Below are 25486 nucleotides of genomic sequence, written 5' to 3' on the forward strand. Positions count from 1 at the left end.
TACACGATATAGTGTACGTACATAGGAAGCAGGAAGCCGTTTGAGATTCAGCCCTTCGAGCAACTGCGTCGCGATGATTGCGTCATTAAATCGCGACCTATTTTGAACTCTGTTTGTTCTTTTTTATATTATAAACTCATAAACACACAAAGTTGCAGGACAATGTAGTGAATAAAACAAGTTATAATAAAATAAATACTATGTGTTTCAATAGGCCAAAGCTATATGCAGTGCAAGATTATATATATTTTTAAGTAAATGTAGGATTGTGCCATGAGTGACAGGTCAGGCGTGATTATATTGCGCATGCGCAAATGTATATCGCGTGCTACTAGTTATGGGTATAATGTAAAAGCCTAGCATTTTGTTTTTGAGTAATATATTTAACAATAATAAAACATTTCTCCAAGTATTAGCAATACGAAACAGTCTGCGTCATTCGCGGTGTCACAACATATTTTGACCTCACTCTTATTCTAACGCGTGGTGCATCACATTAGACAAGTAGTAAAATCCTGCGCCCCGGAAGCTCTTACTGCGCATGACAGAAACGCACAAGTAAAGCAGAGCATCTGAAGTAGGTTAGGCCTGGTGGTTTTTATTATTATTTCCAACTATGCATTTCAGCAGTAACACATGCGGTCCTCAGAGAGCTAAATCACATCATTAAAAGAGGTTAAATGAGTGTAAAAGGTAAATCCGTGCAGTTTTGGAGCACTTAGTTCCGATAAGGCGCTTCCGGTCGCGCGCTACGGCGAGGCCTGTTGACCCACATTCGGGGATGTAAGAGAGCTGTGATCCTTATCTTCTGTAAGTACTTGCATGTGTGTGCGTTTGCGCGTTTGCGTGCTTGTGTGTGTGAAACCTGAGCGGCAGCTGAATCTGTGAAGGAGATTTTCTGTCTTATTGAACGCAACAGGCTGATTGCACTTTCGTGCTTTGTGTAGTTTTATGAGCGTTTATTATTCGCAGCTTTTGCTAGCCTGTTAGCGAGGATATGTGACATGCAGGAGAGAAGCAGTGCACTGCAGAGGAAGTGGCACAGCAAACCTGCTCATCAGATCATCTACTGAGACGTATTTGGTGTCAGAGATGACAGTTTTGGTGTCAGAGATGACAGTTTTGTGTGTCTGATGATGGCTTTGGTGTCAGAGATGACAGTTTTGGTGTCAGTGATGACAGTTTTAGTGTCTGATGATGGCTTTGATGTCAGTGATGACAGTTTTAGTGTCTGATGATGGCTTTGGTATCAGTGATGATGACAGTTTTAGTGTCTGATGATGGCTTTGGTGTCAGTGATGACAGTTTTGGTGTCTGATGATGGCTTTGATGTCAGTGATGACAGTTTTAGTGTCTGATGATGGCTTTGATGTCAGTGATGACAGTTTTAGTGTCTGATGATGGCTTTGGTATCAGTGATGATGACAGTTTTAGTGTCTGATGATGGCTTTGGTATCAGTGATGATGACAGTTTTGGTGTCTGATGATGGCTTTGGTGTCAGTGATGATGACAGTTTTGGTGTCTGATGACAGTTTTGGTGTCAGTGATGACAGTTTTGGTGTCAGTGATGACAGTTTTAGTGTCTGATGATGGCTTTGATATCAGTGATGATGACAGTTTTAGTGTCTGATGATGGCTTTGATGTCAGTGATGACAGTTTTAGTGTCTGATGATGGCTTTGGTGTCAGTGATGACAGTTTTAGTGTCTGATGATGGCTTTGATGTCAGTGATGACAGTTTTGGTGTCTGATGATGGCTTTGGTGTCAGTGATGACAGTTTTAGTGTCTGATGATGGCTTTGATGTCACTGATGACAGTTTTAGTGTCTGATGATGGCTTTGGTGTCAGTGATGACAGTTTTAGTGTCTGATGATGGCTTTGGTGTCAGTGATGACAGTTTTAGTGTCTGATGATGGCTTTGATGTCAGTGATGACAGTTTTAGTGTCTGATGATGGCTTTGGTGTCAGTGATGACAGTTTTGGTATCTGACGATGGCTTTGGTGTCAGTGATGACAGTTTTAGTGTCTGATGATGGCTTTGATGTCAGTGATGATGATGACAGTGTTGCTGTCTGATGATGATGGCTTTGGTGTCAGTGATGATGATGACAGTTTTGGTGTCTGATGTTGGCATTTATATCGGACAATCGTTTTGATGTCAGTTTTGGTTTTTAAAGATGGCTTATGTGTCTGAGATGAAGGTTCTGGTGTCTGAGATGAAGGTTCTGGTGTCTGAGATGAAGGTTTGGTGTCTGAGATGAAGGTTTTGGTGTCAGTGATGACTCTTTTGGTTAAGATTAATTTGTTAATCTGTTTATACTGAAATATTTGTGATGTGTTTAGTGGTTCTGGTGTTTATTTCTTGGTTGGTGCTGTATTTATTCCTGTACGAAGTTGCCGGTTCTGTCATCATGTGCAGCTCTGACATCACAGGAGGAACAAAGTTGAATCGACGAAATATTTTAGCAATCTCAAACAACAAGAGATGAAACAAAAGAGCAAGAGCTTGTTGTCTGACTCACCATTTTCCGACAAGGCGGTTCCTTATCGCACCTATAAACAATCGGTCCCTCACCAGACTCTCTTTTTCCCTCTCTCTTTAAGTTAATAAGCCCAAAAAAACAGCTTGTCACGTTACAATGAAACTGAGAAGCACAAACCCGTGAAGACTTTCCCATGGAGGAAAACCTACTCTCTGTTCCAAAGCACTGACGCTGGAGACTCCTTCCATAAATGTTAAATAAACATGTCCTTAAAGAAAGTGTCACCATAGCAACAATTAGATAGTTTGTTTTATTAAATAACAACAGAAAAGAGAAAAATAGAAAGAGTTTGAGAGACATATTTGATGTAATCTTTTTATTTATTATAAATTATTAACTGAGGGTCATGTGATTTTTAATTAGTCGGTTTTAATACATCTAAAAAAAAAAAAAAAACAGAAATTGAGCTTATTTTTTTTTCTTTTTTTTTTTTTTTTCATTTCAGTTACACAGCTTGTGTACAGTTACAATTAGCTGTGAGTAGTTTATCAAAAAAAAACAACCTGGAAATGCATTTCTTCTCATTAGAATTTGATATTTTGTTCCAAAAAGAAGTTTTGGAACAAAATATCAAATTCTAATGAGAAGAAATGCATTTCCAGGTTGGTTTTTTTTTTGATTTCACTATAGGCGCTGCGTCTGGAAGTAATCTTTGTTGTGACATCATCAGAGAAATTTCCTTATCATGGTATACCTTTAAACTCGTATATGAAGTGACCTAAAAAGGACATTCTTCTTGTTTTCCCAGGAGTTTCTGGTTCCCAAGAGAGCAGCCAGGTGTCACCAAGTGTGTGTTCAACAGTTGACCTTTCACCCTGAATCTCAGTTGAGGTTAAAAGTACACACTAGGACCTTCTAAAGGAGCGAGAAGGTAAGGAAGGAAACCACAACGTCTACCTCCTGGCACACACCCCTCACACATGTGCAAATAAATAAAGCAGGGGATTCTTCAGTATTATTATTATTATTATTATTATTGTTAATTTGTGAATTCTTTTGACACAATTTGATCTCTATAGTCAGTTTGTTCACATTCGTAATAGGCTTTCAAGCGCAAGCTTGATATTAGTATTCAAAATGAAAATACTCGCTTCCAAATTGCAGATATATAGCAATTTTTTTGGATTATATGATGGATTATGGATTATGCATTATGGATGATTTTAGCTGTATATAAAACAACCAACACTCTGGCCTCAGTGTTGATGATGTAAACACCGTCTTGATGCCTCTCTTGAAACAATGCAGTACAGCTGGATATAAGCTACTGTTCAGTGTGTTAGTGGTGTCCATATTTTATGGATAAATGACATGTCTGGCTTAAAAAAATGAAAACTTTAAATGCGGAGTGGGAAAGTGAGGAAAAATCGAGGCTGGTGAGGAAGCTACTGTTTATAGCTGCTTATAACAAGTGATAACAGGAACTTGTTTCTACACTGTTAAATGTAACTATAAATGGATAAAATGTATAGCTAGGGCTGAGTAATATAATGCTTTCGTGATAAATTATGTCACAATACACTTTTCTGAGATAGCAGAAATGAATGAATGAATAAATAAATTTTAATTAATTTTTTTTATTACAATTACGGCAGATTTAATTACAATTACAGTTGATTTGATGTAAAAAAAAATAATATTCTTAAATATTTTTTTAAAATGACAGATTTTCAGTGCTAAATATTTTTCTTGATTTTTTTATAACTATTATTTATTTCTTTAAATATAAAATAACAAATTTATTTTTATAGATATTATATAGTTCATTGAGCATTTTGTTTTAATATATGAAAAAGATTTTCAAAAGCCACATTTGATTGTGTGTGTGTGTGTGTGTGTGATTTTGCAGGCTCGCCTTCATTTCTCTTTCAGATGTCTTCCCGATGCCTGGAGTGTGTCGTCCACAGACTGACTCATGAAGCATCACAATGAGCTCCACAGACAGGTGAGAGTGTCTTACACATTCCTGTATAAATCGTATACATTCTGCTATCAGCATTGATCTGGAGTTTATTTATTTTGCTGCTGTGATTATTAAGCCTCAGGTTTTTCTTTTGGAATAGAATGATTCAGCTGATTCAGGATCGGCTCTAAAGGGCAGCTTAAACAACCTCCATTTGTCTACTGGTGAAGTATTTGTATTAGCAGTTAGGGGTCAGATGATGTATTTGGTGTCAGTGATGACTTTGTTTTGTGTCAGAGGTGGTGTTTGGGTGTCAGATGACAGGTTTGGTGTCAGATGACCATGTTGTTGTCAGGGATGACTTTTTTGCTGTCAGAGCTTACTTTTTGGCGTCAGTGATGATGACTGTTGGTGTACTTGATGACGTTTCTGGTGTCAGAGATGATATTTTTGATGTCATTGATGGTGTTTTTGGTGTCAGAGATGATTGTTTTTGGTGTCAGAGATGATTGTTTTTGGTGTCAGAGATGACGTTTTTGGTGTCATTGATGGTGTTTTTGGTGTCATTGATGGTGTTTTTGGTGTCATTGATGATTATTTTGGTGTCATTGATGGCGTTTTTGGTGTCATTGATGGTATTTATGGCGTCTTTGGTATGATTGGTGGCGTCTTTGGTGTGATTGGTGGCGTCTTTGGTGTCAGAGATGACGTCTTTGGTGTCAGAGATGATTATTTTGGTGTGATTGGTGGCGTCTTTGGTGTCAGAGATGACGTTTTTGGTGTCAGCGATGACGTCTTTGGTGTCAGCGATGACGTCTTTGGTGTCAGCGGTGACGTCTTTGGTGTCAGCGGTGACGTCTTTGGTGTCAGCGGTGACGTCTTTGGTGTCAGCGATGACGTCTTTGGTGTCAGCGGTGGCATTTATGGTGTCAGCGGTGACGTCTTTGGTGTCAGCGGTGACGTCTTTGGTGTCAGCGGTGACGTCTTTGGTGTCAGCGGTGGCATTTATGGTGTCAGCGATGACGTCTTTGGTGTCAGCGATGACGTCTTTGGTGTGATTGGTGGCGTCTTTGGTGTCAGCGATGACGTCTTTGGTGTGATTGGTGGCGTCTTTGGTGTCAGCGATGACAGTTTTGGTGTCATTGATGGCAGTTTTGGTTTTAGAGATAACTTATTTGGTGTCATTGATGTTTCTGTGTCATGTTTTTGATGTTTTTGGTGGCATTGCTGACATTCTTTTATGTCAGAGGTGGTGTTTGGGTGTCAGTGATTACAGTTTTGGTGTCACATGACAGATTTTGTCAGAGGTGATGTTCAGGTGTCAGAGATGATGATTTTTGGTGCAAGATGACATTTTTTTTTTGGTGTGAGAGTTGACACTTTTGCAGTATGGCAGTTTCTATGTACTGTTTTGATAAATCCATTCAAGATTTCAGTTTCTAGGGGTTTTTTTTGGTCAAAAGGTTTGACCTTTTTTGCCTTTCTGAAAGTGCCATTTGGCTAGGCATTTAGTATTTTAGTAATTTAGTTTTTTTCCCCCTTAATTTTATAGTTGGACTTTAATATACAGTATTACATTGTATGTATATATTTATATGCAGAGAAAACAACCTTAGAAATGTTTTTTCTAGTCATGACCTGCTGTCTATTACTCACTCACACACACACACACACACACACGTTGTATTTAATGGAGTTGTCTGTGTCACAGGGATGATGGCAGCATTTTTGATGAGTTGATGGAAGAGGATGAGAGGGATAAGGCCAAACGGTAGGACTACATTGCGTCTTTCTGGAGCTCCTTGACATCAGATTCCAAAATTGTAAATTCTCATTAAACGTATTGATCGCTTTATTGTGATTCAGCGTTTCCCGGAATAAATCGGAGAAGAGGAGGCGAGACCAGTTCAATGTCCTCATCAAAGAACTGGGCACCTTGTTGCCTGCCAACACACGCAGGATGGACAAGTCGACTATCTTACAGAAAAGCATTGACTATCTGCGCAAGCACAAAGGTAACACACACACACACACACACACACAGTGGTCCAAATCACTATTAGTTCACAAATTAATTGAAATACGCTCAATTAAAATGTCATCTTTGAGACGCTTATTTTGGATGATCGATCTTTTTGTTTTTCTTTTTTTCTCTCCGATGTGTTTAGTCATCCCCTCTCTGTCCAACACACACACACACACACACACACACACTGTTCCAAAGGATAATGAATAAATTCTTTTAGAGTGCTGATCGAGACTTCGGTCCACTCACTGCCCTTGCATTTTGAGTGCTGTACTTTGAAGACACACTGTGCTTTTTCCGTTTTAAGTACATTTGCATTTATTTGCTTGATGCTTTTATCCACTTGCAAGTGAAGTAGAATTCAGTCCAAAAAGTGAGCTGTTAAAGGAGCTGACTCAGTGATACGACTGCTGCAAGCCTGATTTATGCTCCATTACGATCAGGCTTCTGGAGCTTTCCGAAGGTTAGAGGATGGGGCAGTTTGGAAAAGTCATTTTCTAAAATCGAAACGACAGAATGTGCCGCCCAGCTCGCGTTTTTAGTTTCAACGGTTACGCATCTCTTCCCGTTTCATGTCAGCGCAATGATGATGAAGTAGTTTGTCTGTTTACATTTAAGTGCCAGATCAAACAAGTTATAGAAGCACTCTTATGAGTAAAATCCCAAATACTTAAAGTATTACAACGTTATACAATAGTTAATTAGTTCCAGTCCTCTAATCTGATTGGTCGAATGGCGACTATATTTCCTATAACCGCACTGCGACGTTTCGCTGTGTGTATCACTCCGCTCGTCTGCATGCGCCACGTACGATTCGATTTCCTAGTTCGAAATGGTTACTACAGTAAAGTTAGCGACATCATCAGTGGATATGGCATTCAGGATTTTAATATGAAAGCTCGTCAGATGAAGATGAAAAGGAAGAAGGGAAGCCATTTTCACCGGAAACACCTTTAACGGGAATGTACAAATCAATGTGAGCTAGCTAGCTAGCTAGCCGAAGACTATAAAGTGAGCGTGGCTTCTTCGGGATCTATTTCTGCTAGCGGAGCAAAAATAAACAAACATTTGGCCATATTGCATCCGAAATGTCACTTACTCAGTAGTAATTTCTGTTGTGTAAAAGCAATATCGCACTCGCAATCCTGCGGTTATACCGAATATTGCCACAACTGTGATTAGCTAAGACACCTGGTGAATCACACCAACGCCGAATCACAGCCGCGCCGATATTCAGTATAATATCTCGCACTCTTGCTTGTGCGATATTATATTGTACTTAATTATAGTATTAGGATCCTGCCCTTGAATCGAATCCGTGTTTATCATTACAATGTGTTATACTGTATAACTATTTTACTGTTTACACGACAGCACTGTTGAATGCTTGATTCTGATTGGTCAGAAGGTGTTGATTAATTCTCTATAACAGTAGTTCCGGCTGCAAGGTTTATATTAATAATCGACAACTTACGCAGGAACTTATATGACAGGCACGCTGCGTAAACAGATTTTAAATCTAGTTATTGATATGGCGATTTTTTTTTTTTTGGAAGGAGTCTCCAGTGTCAGCACTTTGGAACAGTTAGAGGTACAGCTGTAAGATTTTCGACACGGAAAGTCCTTAGAATGGAGGAGTTTGCGGTTTCTTGGTAACATAAGCTCTTTTTTTTTTTTTTTTTTTTTTAAAATTATTTATTTCAAGCGATGGAGTAACACAAGTGATAACTAGAACTAACTAGTTTTGTGAACGTTCCACACCATTAAATGTAACTATAACTGGCTTGTTCTTTAATAAATAAATTAATAATTTAATTAATAACAACTTAATTAATAAAGCATTATAATTTGCAGCCAAATTGTTGTCATATAAGATGAAAAAAACGCTTTTAAATGAAAATAATAAACTTTGAGATCATGCCCTATTGTTGATTAGTTTCCATAAACGGCATGCCCCTGAATGTTTTATTCCTTATTCCTAAATCTACAGATCTACTGAATTCAGAGGGAGGAACACACTTAGATGCAAGGTAGTTGTAGGAAAAGTCAGTGGGTGTCAGTGTAAGTGTTCAGAAGTGCTACAAATGAGTCCATCTGGGAGTCAAACAAGACAAAGCTGATGTGTTCTGATGATGATGATGATGATGATAACACAGATGATGCTTTTGTGCAGAAAGTGCTGCACAGTTGGAGTCGTGTGAGATCAGACAGGACTGGAAACCTCCGTTCCTCAGCAATGAGGAGTTCACACAGCTCATGCTGGAGGTGAGATTTCCACATTTGTGTGCGTGTGTGTGTGTGAAAGCCTGTTTTTTTTTCAATGCATATCCACTCTTTGCGGTTCCTAGGCATTGGACGGCTTCTTCCTCGTTATCTTGACTGATGGAAACGTCATCTACGTCTCTGAAAGTGTCACGTCATTACTCGGCCACCTTCCGGTAAGCGTTTGTGTGTGACATGATGAGTGTCAAAGTAAAACATATACTCTTTGGCAAATTGTTGTGGTATAAGAGCAATAAAACACTTTGCGATGTGCTATTATAGAAAATAATCAGCTTACAGGGGTGCCATTACATCTGCTGCATGTCAGACCACATCATATCACTTCATTGTTGATTATTTTTCTATAACAGCACACCTCATTGTATTCATTACATATAAAATACTGAATGAACTTCTCATTAATTGTTATTTAGGCTAGACCTGTTGACTTAGTATGCTTTATTTCTGGGCTGTAGTCAGATTTGGTGGATCAGAACTTGCTAAACTTCCTTCCAGTTGGAGAGCACGCTGACGTATACAAAGCTCTCTCTTCACACCCAGAAGGCGAGAACCTCAGCCCAGAATACCTCAAGAGTGAGTGACGTAATAATCGGATTCAACCAAGAGTTACGTTCTACTGAAATCTGTAGACCTACTTATTAATTTATGAGACCTGATGCATAACATCTCTGCCATTCCCTGCTGTATTTTCCAGCGAAGGGCCAGCTGGAGTTTTGCTGTCACATGCTCCGAGGCTCTGTGGACCCCAAAGAACCGCCTGTGTATGAATACGTCAAATTCATCGGCAACTTCAAGTCACTCAGCAACAGTGAGTAATGCTTACAGTTCATTTAGTCAAGTGTCCAGAGCTGCCAATATACTGGGCCTCATTCATCAATCTTTGAGTTTGCGTAAACCAAACCGAACTAAAAAAATGTGTGCTGGATTTACAAATGTTTCCTAAACACTGATTTTTTTCTGTATTCACGCATGTATGTTGATAAATCGCCTGTAAATTATTAGGCCACAGCTGATTTGCGTTTGATGACGCCCACAAAACACCATAAAAGGTAAAGTTCACGGAGCAGAAAGAGCAAAATGACTACTAAACGTCCAAAAAAAGAAGTATTTCTCTGAGGGGTGTTGAAGTACTTTTGACTTTTTCACTTTTTCGTGAACACCGATTTTTTTTTGTGTGTAAACGCTCATTCGAATGATTTACGCATAAATTCATTCGTATACAGCTTGATAAATGAGGTCCAAAGTTTGCATGTTGAAATGTGTTCCACTGTTCCACTGACAACGAAAAGACGTGATTTCTGTGTAGCTTAAGCTAAACATTATTAATAAAGTTTAAAAAAACGAAATAAATTGACTTAAGTGTTTTAATTTATACCACAACAGTTTTCCAACTGGTCTCTATATGTAACCTTTCTCTCTCTCTTGTTGTGTTTTTCTCTCTCAGTGCCACGTATAAGCCGAAACGGCCTAGAAGGGGTACTCCAGCGGTCGTTGCGCCCAGCCTTTGACGACCACGTGTGTTTTATAGCAACAGTCTGTCTAGCCAAGCCTCAGTTCATCAAGGCAAGTTGCTCAATTTTGAGTTTTGTTAACATTTTGTTAACATTTCTACAAAAACGTTATGATTTTTTTTTTTTTTCCCGATTTGTTATGTGTTTGTTATTCATGTGGATTTTCCATTTGGCTTTTTGAAAATATGTATCTCTCTGTTAATCGTTTATGAGAAGTATTGGTCCCTGGCTTTAAAGTATCATACTGGTATTATAGTTTGCTTTTAGCGTTTGTTGTGGATGTCGTTAAGTATTGATGATTTAATATTATTTTTGCTGTAGACGAATGTGTTTACCTGGAAAGAGGATTAATTATAGTCCGTAACCCATGTCCTGAGCAGATCTGGGCTTAGGTCGTATTGACTGATTACTGATTAACTGGGCTTATGCTATGTCTACGAGACACACATTTGTGTTTAGGTTGTATTGATTACTGATCGACTGTCTGCAGAAGATGTCTACCACAGGTACATATGTGCTTAGCTGCTATTGATTGATTGATTGATTGTCTGCAGGAGATGTGTACAGTGGAGGAGCCCAATGAAGAGTTTAGCTCTAGACACAGTCTAGAGTGGAAATTTCTTCTGTTAGATCACAGGTAATGGTCTGACTTGCTTTGTTGAGTTTTATTCCTCCTTCCATTTGCTTCTACTCATACATTTTAATCGTACTTTATTAAAGCTTGCTAAATAATTGTTTTTTATGTCATTTTCCAGAGCTCCTCCCATCATTGGCTATCTTCCGTTTGAAGTTTTAGGGACGTCAGGCTATGACTACTATCATGTAGACGACCTGGAGTCACTGGCTAAATGCCATGAGCATTGTGAGTAAATGTACACATGCACACACACACACACATCCATGCACCCAGCTATATCATCTACATATATATATAAAGGTGTGCCACTTTGTTAAAGTGCTGAATTATCTGTATACATTTCATTACTATCTTGTGCAGTGATGCAGTTTGGAAAGGGCAAGTCATGTTACTATCGATTCCTGACCAAAGGCCAACAGTGGATCTGGCTCCAGACTCACTACTACATCACCTACCACCAGTGGAACTCGCGGCCCGAGTTTATCGTGTGCACACACACCGTAGTCAGGTAATGTTTGCACTTGCTCCTCATAATATACAAAGAAGTACCAGTTTTATATTATTCATGTGAGTGAATGCTTGCTGCCGCTTCATGGACCGAGACGCTTATCATGGTGAAGGGGCTTGTGTACTTCAGTGAACCTCAGGGCTATGTCACCTGGAGCTTAATGCTCCCAGTAGGGCCACCTTTAGTGAACAGATCTGAGGGGAGAGATCAGGCACAGAGTGATCCTAAAGACCCCATGAAAGTTACAAAAAAAGACCAAGTGTACTCTGACTGGATTACGGTTACCAAGACCCACCCTTGGATCCATACCTGGGGGTGGTGTCCAAAGGCAAGCACTGGTGAATGAACCACGCGGTCGGGCTCAGCTTGTTGGCTCACCACCTGAACGATGAAGGGTAGAGGGTCAGGTGCAGTGCCAGTTGGCTGGCAAGTATGCGATGGACAGTCTTAGGCAGACTCTTGCAATGGAAACTGGCTTTAGGAATTTGGACTAGATATAGCTAGTCTTACATTAACAGACAGTATGGGCTCCAGTACCAACTTCTTGATCAGTGGTAGTCTGTCTCCTTTTCCAGAGTTCCCACAGGAGATAGGCATCAGTCTGGTTTGGGGATACTTACCAGTCCTAGGCTGAGGGCCTCGCAGTTGTTTTTGCCAATGGTCAAGAAGGTTGCATGTTCAGTATAGAGGAAGGACTGTTGTTTGTAAGTATGTACCGAAGAGCAGTTCGGAGTATTCAAGCGTGATTATGAGGAACGGCCCCTAGGGTCTGAACTCAAGAGGTGAAATGTTATTAGACTTCTCTTCATGGGTTATCAGTAACAAACGCTTTGTTCAAACACAAGATTTCTCATAAGTGTATTTCATAACAGAGCACATTAGGCCAAAGGTCAGTGGTCAGTTTTGTGACTGTATCTTCAAACCTGAGGCCATATGTTTTGGACACTTGGGTAAAGAAAGGGGCTGAGCTGTCAATTGATTAGCTCCTGGTGGTGAGATTTATCTGGTAAACACAAAAGAGACTTCTGGGTTGCTTGGCAGTGTCTGGCACAAGCTTTGTTGAGAGACAAATGTAACTCCCACCAGTGGTGTGGGAAGCCTTTGAATAATGGTCACAGAGGGTTCAACTGAGAGGTGCAGGAAAGCTGGAAGGACTGTGGCAAAAACATTGGCAGAAGTGAAAGCATGGACAAGAAAGAGTTTGAAGAGGCCATGAACAATGAATTTTGGGTGGCCTTAGAGGAGTTCTGGCAAACCATTCTGTGCATCTGGAGGGGGAGATGAGTGATGGGAGGAGATTACTGAGGAACATGCTGTCCCTTCAGGAGGAAGTGCCAGAAGTCTGGTGGTTTGAAGTCTCTCTATGTGACTAAGGTTGCTATGGCAGTTAGAAACCTACATAGTGGCAAGGCCGCAGAGGTGGATGAGATTTGGCCAGACATGTTAACATGCCTTTTGAAAGTTTCCTGGAGGTCTGTGGGATCTTATTTACAGGTGATGGAAAAAGAAACTGTGATATTGACAGATGGATGGGGAGCAGGGGAAGCTGTGCTACAGTTTCTGTACCAATCGGTGGTGATGAAGCAGGAGCTCAGTTTTCAGACAAAGCTGTTTATCATTTATGTCCTTAACCTTACCTGTAGTCACGAATGAAGTGTGAAGGCCTGGGATAGCTTAGGGGTGGAGGGTCAAATCCCAGGACTTCCAGAGAGCCACTGTTTGGTCATTGAGCAAGGCGCTTCACCCTTAAATGTATATATGCTTGCATTATATCTTGAATTGTATTCTTGTATACACTGCTCAGTAGTGCAAGCGGTTTACTTTAGAAACTATGGGTGCCTTTTCCCTCACACTCCCCGTATAATTATTTTCACCGTTTTTCAGACTTTATTTTCCCCCCGCTATTTTTTCTGTTTAGATATGCTGAAGTACGGGCAGAGCAGAGGAGAGAGATGGGCATTGAAGAGTCACCTCCTGAGAGAACAGTAGACAAGGTGAGATCACTGAAAATCTTTAATACTTAAAGAATATGTTAAGTAAATTTGGGACAGATCCTAACGGGTTTAATAACAGGTTGTGGACAGTTTCTGGTTTAATTAAACTCTCCCCATTCCTCTCTCTACACCTCTGTAGCAGTCTCAAGACTCTGGTTCTGAATCACAGTTAAACACCTCCAGCCTAAAGGAGGTGCTAGAGCGCTTCGATCACAGCCGCACACCATCCACCTCCTCGCACAGCTCCCGCAAGTCCTCGCACACAGCCATGTCTGACAGCACGTGCACCTGTAAGTTCCATTGCATTGGTTTGGATATTAATTTGTTGTGGGATATTAGTGTGCCACAATATCACAATAATCCTTATTTTACTGTTTTTGAATAACATCCTTTTAAAATAAAAACTAACTAAACTAGTGTCTCTAGCCATTTTTACATTACATGATTTTGCGACCATGTCGTGTCATTTTATTAACTACAACAGAGTAAAATTTATTTGCATTAATTATTATTTGATTAATATGACACTAGATCAGAGTTTCAGCTTTAATTTCCTGATATTTACATCTTGATGTGTTAAACAACATAGAACATGGCACCTTTTGTTTGAACCCACCCATTTTTCAACTAATCAAAAATATTGGAACATGTAACTGACAGGTGTGCTCTGTTACATTGACTGTTTAAACAATCAATAGCCCTGAATGCCTACTCTTGGTTTGAGCCCTGGATTTCGCCTGTGAAGACTACATTTGTTGTTAAAAAGGATAAACCAACATGAAGACCAGAGAGCTGTCTATGGGAGAAAATTAAGCCATTTTGAAACTGAGAAAAAGATCGATCAGAGCCATTGCACAAGCATTGGGCATAGCCAATACAACAATTTGGAATGTCCTTATAAAGAAAGAAACCATTGATGTACTGACAACCAGACATCGAACAGGTTGGCCAAGGAAAACAACAGCAGTTGATGACAAACGTGAGAGCTGTGAAGAAAACCCCAAAAACAGCAGTCACTGATTTCACCAACAAGGCAGGGGTGAAGGAAGAATCGGAAGGCTAGATTGGAATTGGCAAAGCAGTATCTGTCATCTCGTATTCATCTTCTGATCTCAAACGCACGTCTTGTATAGCACAAACAAAAGAATTAGCCTTGCCGTTCCAAAACTTTCGGAGGAGACTGTAACCATGAAACCTAGTTAAAGTTTAAAGCAGTCTTGACTGTTGAAGCGCCAGTGATATCCTGATGAGTCCTGTTGTTTCGGATGTTTGTAACCGCGTTCTGATGATTACTCAATCACTCTAAAATTTCACTCTGGTGATTTTAACCATAGTCTGATTACTCATTCGTGTCTCGTTTCTGTCTCAGCCACTCCAAGTAAGCTGCAGATGGACGTGAGCACTCCTCCTCAGCCTGGCGCTGTTGACATGACGTTACAGCGCCGCTCCTCTGCTAGCAGCCAGGTGGGACTCGGCTTTTTATGCAATCTTGCACGACACCTTTTCATACTAATGTCTAATCACAGATGTCTATGCATGATATGCAAAACTGAGCAGTTCCCCATGCCTTAATTCACCTGACTCGACATGGAATTGCCTGCCTCATTTAAAGGCTTGGGAATTGGCAGAATAGAGAAATGTGCTTATTTCTATGCACATACACAGGTTATATCCATGATTACAAAGTAGCAGTGATGGTATGTTTTTAATAATAAAGGCATTTTGATTGAAATGCTTGAAATGCGGTTCTAGGTGAAGATAAATAATGAAGTCTGCGTATATTTATGAATTTCTAACACAAAAATATGTTTGAAATGCCTCCTAGAAAGTAGTTTTTAACCAAGTGCTCAGCATATGTATCTTTGAGAATGCTACAGGAGTATGAACACTTGAAATATAAGGTTTTTCTTACTGCTTTCATACAGCTGTGAAAAATGTTTGATCATGGTTTTCTTTTTCTTTTTCTTTCCCCAGAATATTCACACAAGTTCTCCTGCTCAGGTTAACCAGCAGCAGCAACAACCTCAACATATCACACAGGTAACAACCGTACAGGAGTCGTTCTCTGTTATTTCTTACTGTCTTAAAAAAAAAAACAAAAAACATATCTCTGCAACATCTGCTTAGACAGTAGTTCCAGCTGCAGGTTACATAAATTTCATACTCATAATCATAATCATCATCTTTACTTGACAAGGTTATTTTTGCATATATTTTATTAACCAAATGTATCCAGGCATATAGTGAGGGGAATCATGAAGCTCAGTCAGTTTCATTAAAATATTTCACTTTGAAGGAAATAAATGTTCCAAAATTAATGGCCTGAAATTTGAGTCAGAATTTAGAATGGCCAAAAGAATTGAAAGAGTAATTCTCTGTATTTTTTTTTTTTCCCTGATCACCTCTTTTACCTTATAGTTTATTCATGGACTCTTGATTTCTTTCTACATTTGATGAGACTAATGCATTCCAACAGCATTATGATAGTGTAAACAGCGTGTGCGCGTGTGTGTGTGTGGGTGTGTGTGTGTGGGTGGGTGCACGTAGCAATACTCTGCACAGCTGAACGCCATGCAGCATCTGAAGGAGCAGTTGGAACAGAGGACGCAGATGATCGAGGCCAATATTAAAAAGCAGCAGGAAGAGCTGAGGCAAATTCACGAGCAGCTTCAGAAGGTGCAGGGCCAGGGCCTTCAGGTATTTCTTCACTTCTTAATTTACACACCATCTTGAAAGGATCATAGTTATACTACATGTTACACTACATTTTAGATTCATATGTTTTTTGGAGATTTTGGAGAAAAATGGATGCACAGGCTTCGGGTGTTTCAGAGGAAGCACATGGTTGGTAGGGTGAAGGCTGATAGCAGACTGTGACTGAATTGGGAAGAACAAATTTGCCCTGAAGGCTGATTTATACTTGCTGTTAACTGCGTCGACGCAAGATGGCCGCCGCGGTTGTTTGGCGCCCGACGTCGCTTGTGCACGTCCTCAGAAATGAACGTGCCGTGTCCGCATGTTGCAACACCGACATAAATAGTGGAGGCAGTATAGCACCATGTGACACTGTATCCACAACTGACTATACAAAATTAGCTTTGAGTCTTTCCCCGAATACTTATGTACTATTCTAGATCATTATTAACAGTTTGCCTATTACAGTTAGGGTTTAAATTTTACAAAACTTCTTAAACCTCCTGAAAGGTCTGTTTTGAGTACCTTCTTTAGGAAGTAGTCGTCTTTATTTTCAAAAATATTTTATAATCTAGAATGTGAGTGAGGCTACAGTGAGGCTTTTTTGGTTTGAGACTCAGATCATGACAGCAATCACGACGACGGCGCAAAGTTTGAAAGAGAAACGTTCAGAGTTGGGGAAAGTGAAATATATTTGCAGGTTAACGAATCTTGGGCTTGGGAGCCAATCGAAAACAAGAAGTTGGGGGGTAAGAACTATGGAGGTGCTGCTGATTATTAAGTAGCGCTCACACCGGACTTTTGCCTCGCTGTATTCTTATGTTGTTTGAAAAAATAGGGGGTTACAGGTGGGGTAGCTTGTGAACTCGGGGAAAACGAGTAATTTTTTTTTTTTTTTCTTTCCAGATGTACTTGCAGCAGTCATCAAGTGCGGTCAATGTGCAACTCCCTCAGGTGAGTGGAGCTTCAGGCTCGCAAGTTGGAGTACAGAGTGTCACAAGCACCGCCCACAGCAGATCACATCACGCCCTTCAACAGCAGCAAGCTCCGCCTTCTCATCAGCAGAACTCGCAAGGTTCCATCCTCACACAGGTTAGACAAACCAATACAGACATTTTCTTTCTAAACAATACTAATGTTCTTGCATGGAAAGAAAAAAACCAACTCATTCATGATATTAATGAAATAATTCAAAGAAAAAAATCATTTCAGCCTCTCATGGTTCCTGAAACAGCAAAATACAAGAGTAGGATTTTCTAACAGCAGCAGACTGAGAAGAGTGCAGTTCCGAATAACGTCAATAAAGACCCGGATTGTACCAAATGGCTGTGAAGCATTTTAACTGATCTCATACTTTTCTGTTCAGTTCTGACCGATCCATTAAGGATGACATCAGTACATTTGTCTGCCCTCGTTCCTCCTTATAGCACATCATTATGCTAATGGTATCGGGGTGAAGCAGCATTTTCGAGGTTGCCTTTAATTATGCGATTTCTTTCCTGGTTAAACTTTTAAACTCTTGTTTTTTTGGGTTTTTTTTTTCTTGTTAGCAGGGTTCAGTGTACAACACAATGATGGTCAGTCAGCCGGGCACCGGCAGTGTCATGCAGATCCCCAGCACCCCGTCACATAACATCAGCCAAGTAACTACAATCAACAGGTGTGTATGTGCATCCATAATACATAAATACTAGCATCTTACTGAAATATATGTATAATGCATATATATATATATATATATATATATATATATATATATATATAATAGTCAGGGTTGTGCTGTTAGAGGAAAATAATATTAGAGGTACCGTTACCACCCTGAAGTTGATTATTTTCCACTCCCTGCACATCCCGAAGTGTTTTATTCCTTATTTATACCACAGCAATTTGCCAGCCTTTATAGTTAGAGTTATTCAAGTTATACTTTTTATCCATATATTACATACCGTATATTTTATGTTGATTATTATGGATCGTCCGTGAAAACCAGTTAGTTCTAGTTACATTATACTAGTCTATTTTATAACTGCTATAATGTGTCATACCTTCACCGGGATTTATTCATTTTTATGCACATTAATATTAAAGCTGTGATTTGAGTGACAGCTGGGAGGCTTGTACGTCTACTGTCAGAGCTGCTCTTAAAGAAAATGAGTCAGCACCTTCTGAATAATAATCAGTATTGAGAATTGAGAAGTATTGAGAATAGTGCAAGACACAAATAGTTTCTCTCTTCTTCAGGTTTCCAGGGCAGCAGTTGGTCACGAAGTTAGTCACTGCCCCCATGGCCTGCAGTACCGTAATGGTCCCCACAACAATGTTTATGGGCCAGGTAGTGACCGCTTACAGTCCGTTTGCACAGCAGCAGAGCCAAGCGCAGGCAATATCAGCGCCATCTGATTCGCAGCAGCAGCAGCAGGGACAGCCGCAGGGGTTGACACAGCCTCAGCAACAGCAACCGTTTTTACAGGTAGCGCAAAAATACACGCAAACACTCACCATGGCTCAAGCAGCAATGGGTAAGAAGCTGCAAATGATCTTAGCAGGATTGTTTTGTTTCTGTGTGACCATATGAGGTGAAACGTATCATTTTTATTATATATTGAGGTGTTTTCTGCTTGTTTTGAGTGAATTACATTTTTCTGTTTGTTATATGGAAAAAAGAGGGATCTCAACAAGGGTGGAAAAATCATAAATTCATGATTTAGGAGGCCATGCACCAAAAAGACAGTGACTGTGTAAAGAGGACATTAGTCAGAGAAGCAACCAGGAGGCCAAGGGTAACACGAAACATGATGCTCCCACCACCATGCTTCACTTTGCAGATGGTGTCCTCAGGGTGATGAGCGGTGTTGGGTTTCTGCCAAATGTAGCACTGTATACCAAGGCCAAAATTTTTTCAATAAAAAAATGTACTGGACTCATAGTTTGTTAGAGGACGTACATAAACCAACAGCATCATGAAGATCACTAAGGAGCTAACCAGTCAAGTCTGGGACAATGTTCTGCAGAAGTATCAATTAGGGTTTGGTTATTTAAAAAAAAAATCCCAAACTTTGAACCCACAGAGCTCTATTATATGAATAAAAAACTGGAAAGGATGTGTCATAACAGCAGTCCTGCCTAGAGTATGCCATCCACCAAAAGTCAGTGAGCAGATAAAGAGGGCATTAGTCAGAGAAGCAACCGGGAGGTCAAGAGTAATTCTGTACATGATGCTCCCACCACCATGCTTCACTGGGGAATGGTGATCTCAGGTTAATGAGGAGTGTTGGGTTTCTGCCAAATGTAGCACTTTATGCCAAGGCCAAAATGTTATGAGTTGATATATATCTACATTTTCTCCACACGAGCAGTGTTTTTTTTGTTTTGTTTTGTTTTTTTTTTCTCTTCTCCAGGGACCCCGCATTTTGCAGAGCAACCAGTCCGCACAGCTGATTCTGCAGGCTTTCCCCATTCAGCAGCAGGGTGCGTTCACCACAACACAGCAACAGCAACAACAACAACAACAGCGTCAACCACAGCAAAAACCACAACAGCCGTTAAAGCCTCAGACTTTAAAGCAGCCAAAAACCTCGTCCTCTCACCAGACGGACAACTCGAGCACCCAGTCACAGTGACACAGTGACACAGGAGGACACGGTTTCGTTTGTAAGCAGTGTTAATTTGGAGTTTGCTGGAAATAAATAAACAGTCTCTTCATTGGAACGCAGTTCTACAGCAATAGGATTGAACTCCACCAGCTGGCCACCAGTGCAGCGATACAGAAAATTTCACAGCAATAACAGCATGGACATCGGTGCCATTAAAACAGCTTTCTCTTCACGTCTTTTCTAATTTATTTAAGGAGTACAATTTAATCTTGGATGTCTTTTGCTTTATTAACTGTACAGATGTGTGTATGTGTGAATATCCAACCATAAAGGAACAAAGTGACTATTTTATACTCTGCATGAAAAGTATATGCTCTTAGTTCTTGTCGTTCTTGTTTATACGCTTGTTCATTTTTTTCTTATGTTTAAAGCAGGAAAAAATTGTTGTTGTTGTTGTTGTTGTTGTTGTTTTAATGTAACTTTTTCTATTCAGCCCAGAAAGTGGAAATAGCTTGCAAATTTATATTTTACTCCTCATTGAAAGTATTCTTTTAACATATTTTATACATAACAGCAGTGTTACCTCTACTTCATGGACTAATGTAGTGCTCAATCTTTTAAGTGCCAACAATTAGTTCTTTTACCAAAAAAAAAAAAATACAATAACATATATAATAGTGATTTGTTGTCGTTATATATATATTTTTTGTTTCCCATTGTATTTTATAGCACTTAATGTGTTTCTACACACTAAATGGCCCTTATTTTAATAACTGTAGTTGTATTCATTTTTATGTGTGATAATTAAGATGTGGAAAGAGTGAGTCCTGCCTCTATAAACGTGCTGGAATTTATATTTCTCATCTATGTAAATGCCAGAAAAAAAACACCTGAGAATGATTTGTACGCTGTAAAACTAGAATTGCTCCAATATTCCACAACATGTCGGTTGTAGGAATTATGCAACAGGCCACGTTAGGCCAACTCAAAGTGTGTTTTTGTAAGAAAGCGTACAGTAAAAGGGTAAAACTGTCAGTTCCATTCGGTTTTCTACTCATCTAAAGTGTCATCGGCTTTTGAAAATGAAAAATGCAACTGTAAATGCTGTTTTCGTGATTGTGTGTAAAGGTGTCAGGTTCGGATATGTTGCGTTCGGTTTTCGTTTCGAAACGAAAATGGGAAAACATGTTAGCAGAATTTTATTTTTTTTATTTATTTTTGTGTTTTTTTTCCATACACACTAAAATAGAAAAGTCTAGAAATCAAATATTCCTGAATCCTACTATGAATACAAGTACGTTGTTCTACAGGCTGTTCATTAGTTTTGATATGTGAGTACTTTATTCTGTTTTCATAAAAGATATGATATCAAAAGGGATCAACATATGCAGAAATAAATTGAGTGTTTAAATTATTCTTAAATTTCAGCACCTGGACAATCCTGCTGATTTTTAAAAAAAAAATAATTTTCCCGGCTACCATGTCGTCCTCTTTTACTGTCACCCTCCTACAACGGCTATTTTTAATCATTTACCCACTAATTGCTAATATATAATACGGTTATTCAAGATCGTTCATTAATTTTAGTCCCAAAATAAATCTGAAATGATGAAAACCCAATAACCAAAAATACCCAAAAACATCTCGTTTGCATATAATTGTTTTTTTGTTTTTTTTAATCATTTCGAAACAAATGAACGCAACATACACGGACCATGTTGACATTTAATTCTTGAGTCCTGGGTGTGAATGGTCTTTCTGGTTGTTTGTGTGTGTGTGTGTGTTTGGGTGTGTGTGTGTGTGTGTGTGTGTGTGTGTGTGTGTGTGTGTGGCTAGAAGATAAAAGTTTGTACCTCTTCCCTTATTGCTGTACGGGTTGTATTCATCAACCCAGGCGATAACCAATCAGTTCTTGCCTTGCAGTAACTTCATATTCTATAGTAGTTCTATACCTCAGAAATCCATGTTATTGAAACCATTTTTTTTTTTCTATAAGAAAATCCAAAGCAACTTTATTTTCGTATGCTATGGACCCTAGTGGAAAGCTGTGTATAGACCGTCAACACTGTCGTGTGAAAATGTATGCATTGTAATGTTCGTGGAAAATAGGAGGTTATGGCTAAAAACTTCCAAATAGGAACGTATTACTTACAATCATTATAGTATATTATATTCTACCTGAACCCTATGTACCTTTTTGTATGAATTGTATCTTTATTTTGGTCATTTCCACGATTTTTTTTTTTATTTCATTCAACCACCAAAGAGAATTTGTAGAATCTGACACCTCACATCATGTACACTCAGCAGCCACTTTAATAGGAACACCTGTACACCTGCTCATTGAGTTATTGCAATTACCCAATTAGCCAATCATGTAGCAGCGGCATAGTGCATAAAAATCATACAGATACAGGTCAAGAGCCAAGAGTCAGTTCACATCAGACATATCAGAATGGGGAAAAATGTCATCTTGGTCATCTCAGTGGCTTTGACCATGGCGTAGTGGTTGTTGCTGGCTGCTGGTGCCAGAATGGTGTGAAAAAAGGCTGATTTTCGCTCAGAACAGTTTCTAGAGTTTACACAGAATGGTGCGAAAAACAAAAAACATCCAGTGAGCAGCAGCTCTGCAGGCGGAAATGCTTTGCTGATGGCCAGAGTGGCTCAAGCTGAGCAGGAAGGCTATGAGAACATCTTTACATCAGCATCCTTTACAACCGTGGTGAGCAGAAAAGCATCTCAGAACGCACATCCCTGAGGCACCTGCCTCTCACTGGATGTTGTACGCTTTGGTAACAAAGTGGCTGCTGAGTACAAAAGCCTGTACAGGTTTTTGAAACAACAGATGTCTAAGACTTGAACTCTTTCGTTATCATGTTAGAGGATCAAACAATAGTTTGATCACAATGCAAATTTCTTTGTACGGTGGATTAACGTGACTGCGTTTTTGCAACTGTCATTAAGCTAGATAGCTGTGAGGCAGCTAATATTTGTTGTTTTCACACAATGATCTAAAATAAAGGAGGAAAACAGCATTCGACGACTCATTAGCATTGTTTGTTGTAAGTGAAGTCTTTCCGTTTATGATCTGGAAACCGAAGTGTAACACTGTGATTGGGTTCATTATTTTCCTGTGAATTTCACCTCGTCTTAGCCGTATTCCATACTGTATGACTTATCATCATCCAGTGCATTGCTGCTAATGTGTGTTTGGTGGCCTGGGAAAACCCTTCACATGGTACAATTTCAACATTTTCTACTATGGAAAGTTTTGAAGAACTGAAATAAGTTTTACACTTCATGCACTTTATACCACAGCACTGTTGAATGCTGGATGCTGATTCAATTCAATTCAATTCAATTCAATTTTATTTGTATAGTGCTTTTAACAATGGACATTGTCACAAAGCAGCTTTACAGAAATAAATGGATTCAAAAATTATATTGTAAATATGTGAATTTATCCTAATGAGCAAGCCAGAGGCAACGGTGGCAAGAAAAAACTCCCTGAGATGATATGAGGAAGAAACCTTGAGAGGAACCAGGCTCAAAAGGGATCCCATCCTCATCTGGGTGCAACGGATAGTGCGATTATAAATAAATTCCTTCTATTATTGTGTACTATATGGACAAATAGTGCAAATGTGCAACCAGTAAATTCATCACAGTTTTCGCAAGAAGTCCGGCTGGTTAAAATCTATCCACTGTCCATTGATGGAGTCCTGAGTACGAAGGTGCAAAGCCCCAAAGCCACTACAGCAATCGCAGTCCCAAGCCATCACAGTACAACTCCCCATATGAGGTCCCCAAACCATCTCCCCAGCCCCCAGGTGGCACCATCCCCAGCAATCCAAACAGTTCTTCAGGTCGTCCATATGGGGCCACCCCCAGCAGCAGCGACCGAACTCAACCAATGAGAACTCCAACCAGAAGTAAGGCATCTGATTGGTCAGAAGATCAACACCTCAGACAGGTTGATATTAATTCTAACATTCTAAGACATTCTCATTTCTGTAGTAACAACTTAAGACAAGAGCTTGTACGGCTTGTATGGCCGACACACCACTTAAATGGAGTTGAAAACGTGTGTAATTGGTTGATATGATTTAGTTTGCTGTAAGGAGACTTTTATTTGGCATTTTTGGAAGGAGTCTCCAGTGTCAGCTCTTTGTAACAGTAAGAAGAAAAACTGTAGCTTAAGATTTTTTAGGAAATGAGTTTACAGTTTTTCGGTAACATGACAAGTTGCGTTTATTTGTCTTATTCCTTTCAAAAGTGAGAAGAAAAAAAAAGTGAGATGCTGAATCGAACTTGTTTCCTGGATGTTTTGACCTGTCATGCTTCCATAACTAAAAACTGTAATAGTTAACAACACTTCGGAACGTGCTGTTATTGGAAAATAATCAACAATTTGGTGGTAACATTAACTCTTTCCCTTCACGTCAGGCTTCATCACACCATTCTGTCGTTGATTGTTTTCCTGTAATAGCACACTCACCTCATGTTAGAGCAAAATGCAGACACATATTGTCCGATTTAATTTGCGTTTAATTTAAACGTAATAAATCAAATTTATACTGAAAACTATGTCTATCTTTATTTATTCCTTTATTCATAGCATACAGCTGTTCTCGCAGCTGCATTTGTTAAACTCGCTACCTAAATTGATCGTTGCAGAAATTCTAGCCAAGTTTACAACATTACTTATATAGAAATATATTTATATTTTGTTAAAGTAGCTAAGTCAAAGTGTGTTATAGGCACAAAAACGCAATATAAAAAATAGACCCAAAAGAGTGCACTCATTCTCGTTTTATTTTCAGTCTCACTATCAAAACATGAAAAGTTCTCCCTCAAAGCGTTCAAAAACATATTTACAGAATCGTCTGAGGCTATCGTTCCAAACATTACAAGCTATCAGCAGGAAAAATATCTTCGACTACATACAAATTATAAACATGTAATGTTTCAACATTTTCCCGGTCGCCTTAGCTTTTGTTCAAAGGCTCAGTTTCAAAGTTTTTCATTTACATTCATACATCATTTATTAAAATAAATCCTGAATGCTAGCATGCGATGCGAAAGTCCTAATCATCTTAGATAAGCGAAGCGTTTAAGTACTGCTTATCAATTTGATATTACATACTTAATGTTATAATAGCACAGGCACTAAGAGAAAAGGGCTTTTTTTCCCAACTTTACAAACATGTAACACACTTTAGGAATATGATGGATGCCTTTAGTCACAGATGCAATGTAATAAAGCATACTTTCACCAAATAGTAGCTAATAACACGTGAAAACTAGGAGCTAGGACACCTCGGAGACATTTCTGCACATTTACCATCAATAATAGTGCATTAATCCACAAAAGATTTAAACACACTGCTAAGCTTTGACAAACTGGCTACTTACAAGATGATGTCATCGTGATTGTTGGTCATTAATCACTATAATCCTCGGTATGGCTATGTTGTAATGATACTCATCTAATGCTCTGGTGACTGTGTACGCTGAATATTGGTTAATGGGCTGACTCTTAAGATACTGTCAGCTCAGCTTTTCATGCACTTGGAATACTGCATTAGATCAATATGGTGAAATGGAATCCAGCTGCATGTGGGTAAATATATATCAACAGTTACACTGGATAGCCATGATAGCCACGCATGGCTAAATTTATATGTGTATGGTCGTTAAATGAGTACTTCTTAAAGAGTAATTACACCCTTGATTGTTGTTAGTCCCTGTCTTCTCTGCTGATTTGAAAAATTCGGCGTACAAGTAAGCGGT

At 39.2% G+C, this 25486-nt stretch overlaps 1 protein-coding gene across 4 annotated transcripts; it reads left to right on the forward strand.

The window, feature by feature from the left end:
- The first annotated feature begins 334 nt into the window (after positions 1-334).
- On the forward strand, positions 335-23135 carry clockb (clock circadian regulator b). Of its 4 annotated transcripts, none has more exons than XM_026943158.3 (22): positions 335-810; positions 3293-3415; positions 4394-4489; positions 6159-6218; positions 6314-6462; positions 8647-8738; positions 8822-8911; positions 9212-9329; positions 9451-9564; positions 10201-10319; positions 10822-10904; positions 11023-11129; positions 11265-11412; positions 13331-13406; positions 13546-13696; positions 14776-14870; positions 15381-15446; positions 15954-16103; positions 17007-17192; positions 17654-17760; positions 18342-18570; positions 19499-23135. In XM_026943158.3, exons 3-22 carry the CDS (start codon positions 4473-4475, stop codon positions 19718-19720), a joined length of 2379 nt encoding a protein of 792 aa, XP_026798959.3. In that variant the 5' UTR covers positions 335-810; positions 3293-3415; positions 4394-4472; the 3' UTR covers positions 19721-23135. The 4 variants fall into 4 exon arrangements, with proteins under 4 accessions (XP_026798959.3, XP_026798958.3, XP_034157086.2 ...); XM_026943157.3 differs by having other exon boundaries at positions 336-810; positions 17651-17760; XM_034301195.2 differs by having other exon boundaries at positions 336-577; positions 17651-17760.
- Positions 23136-25486: the final 2351 nt, after the last annotated feature.

Source organism: Pangasianodon hypophthalmus, chromosome 28 (assembly GCF_027358585.1).
Source record: "Pangasianodon hypophthalmus isolate fPanHyp1 chromosome 28, fPanHyp1.pri, whole genome shotgun sequence".
In the NCBI taxonomy this organism is placed as follows: domain Eukaryota; kingdom Metazoa; phylum Chordata; class Actinopteri; order Siluriformes; family Pangasiidae; genus Pangasianodon; species Pangasianodon hypophthalmus.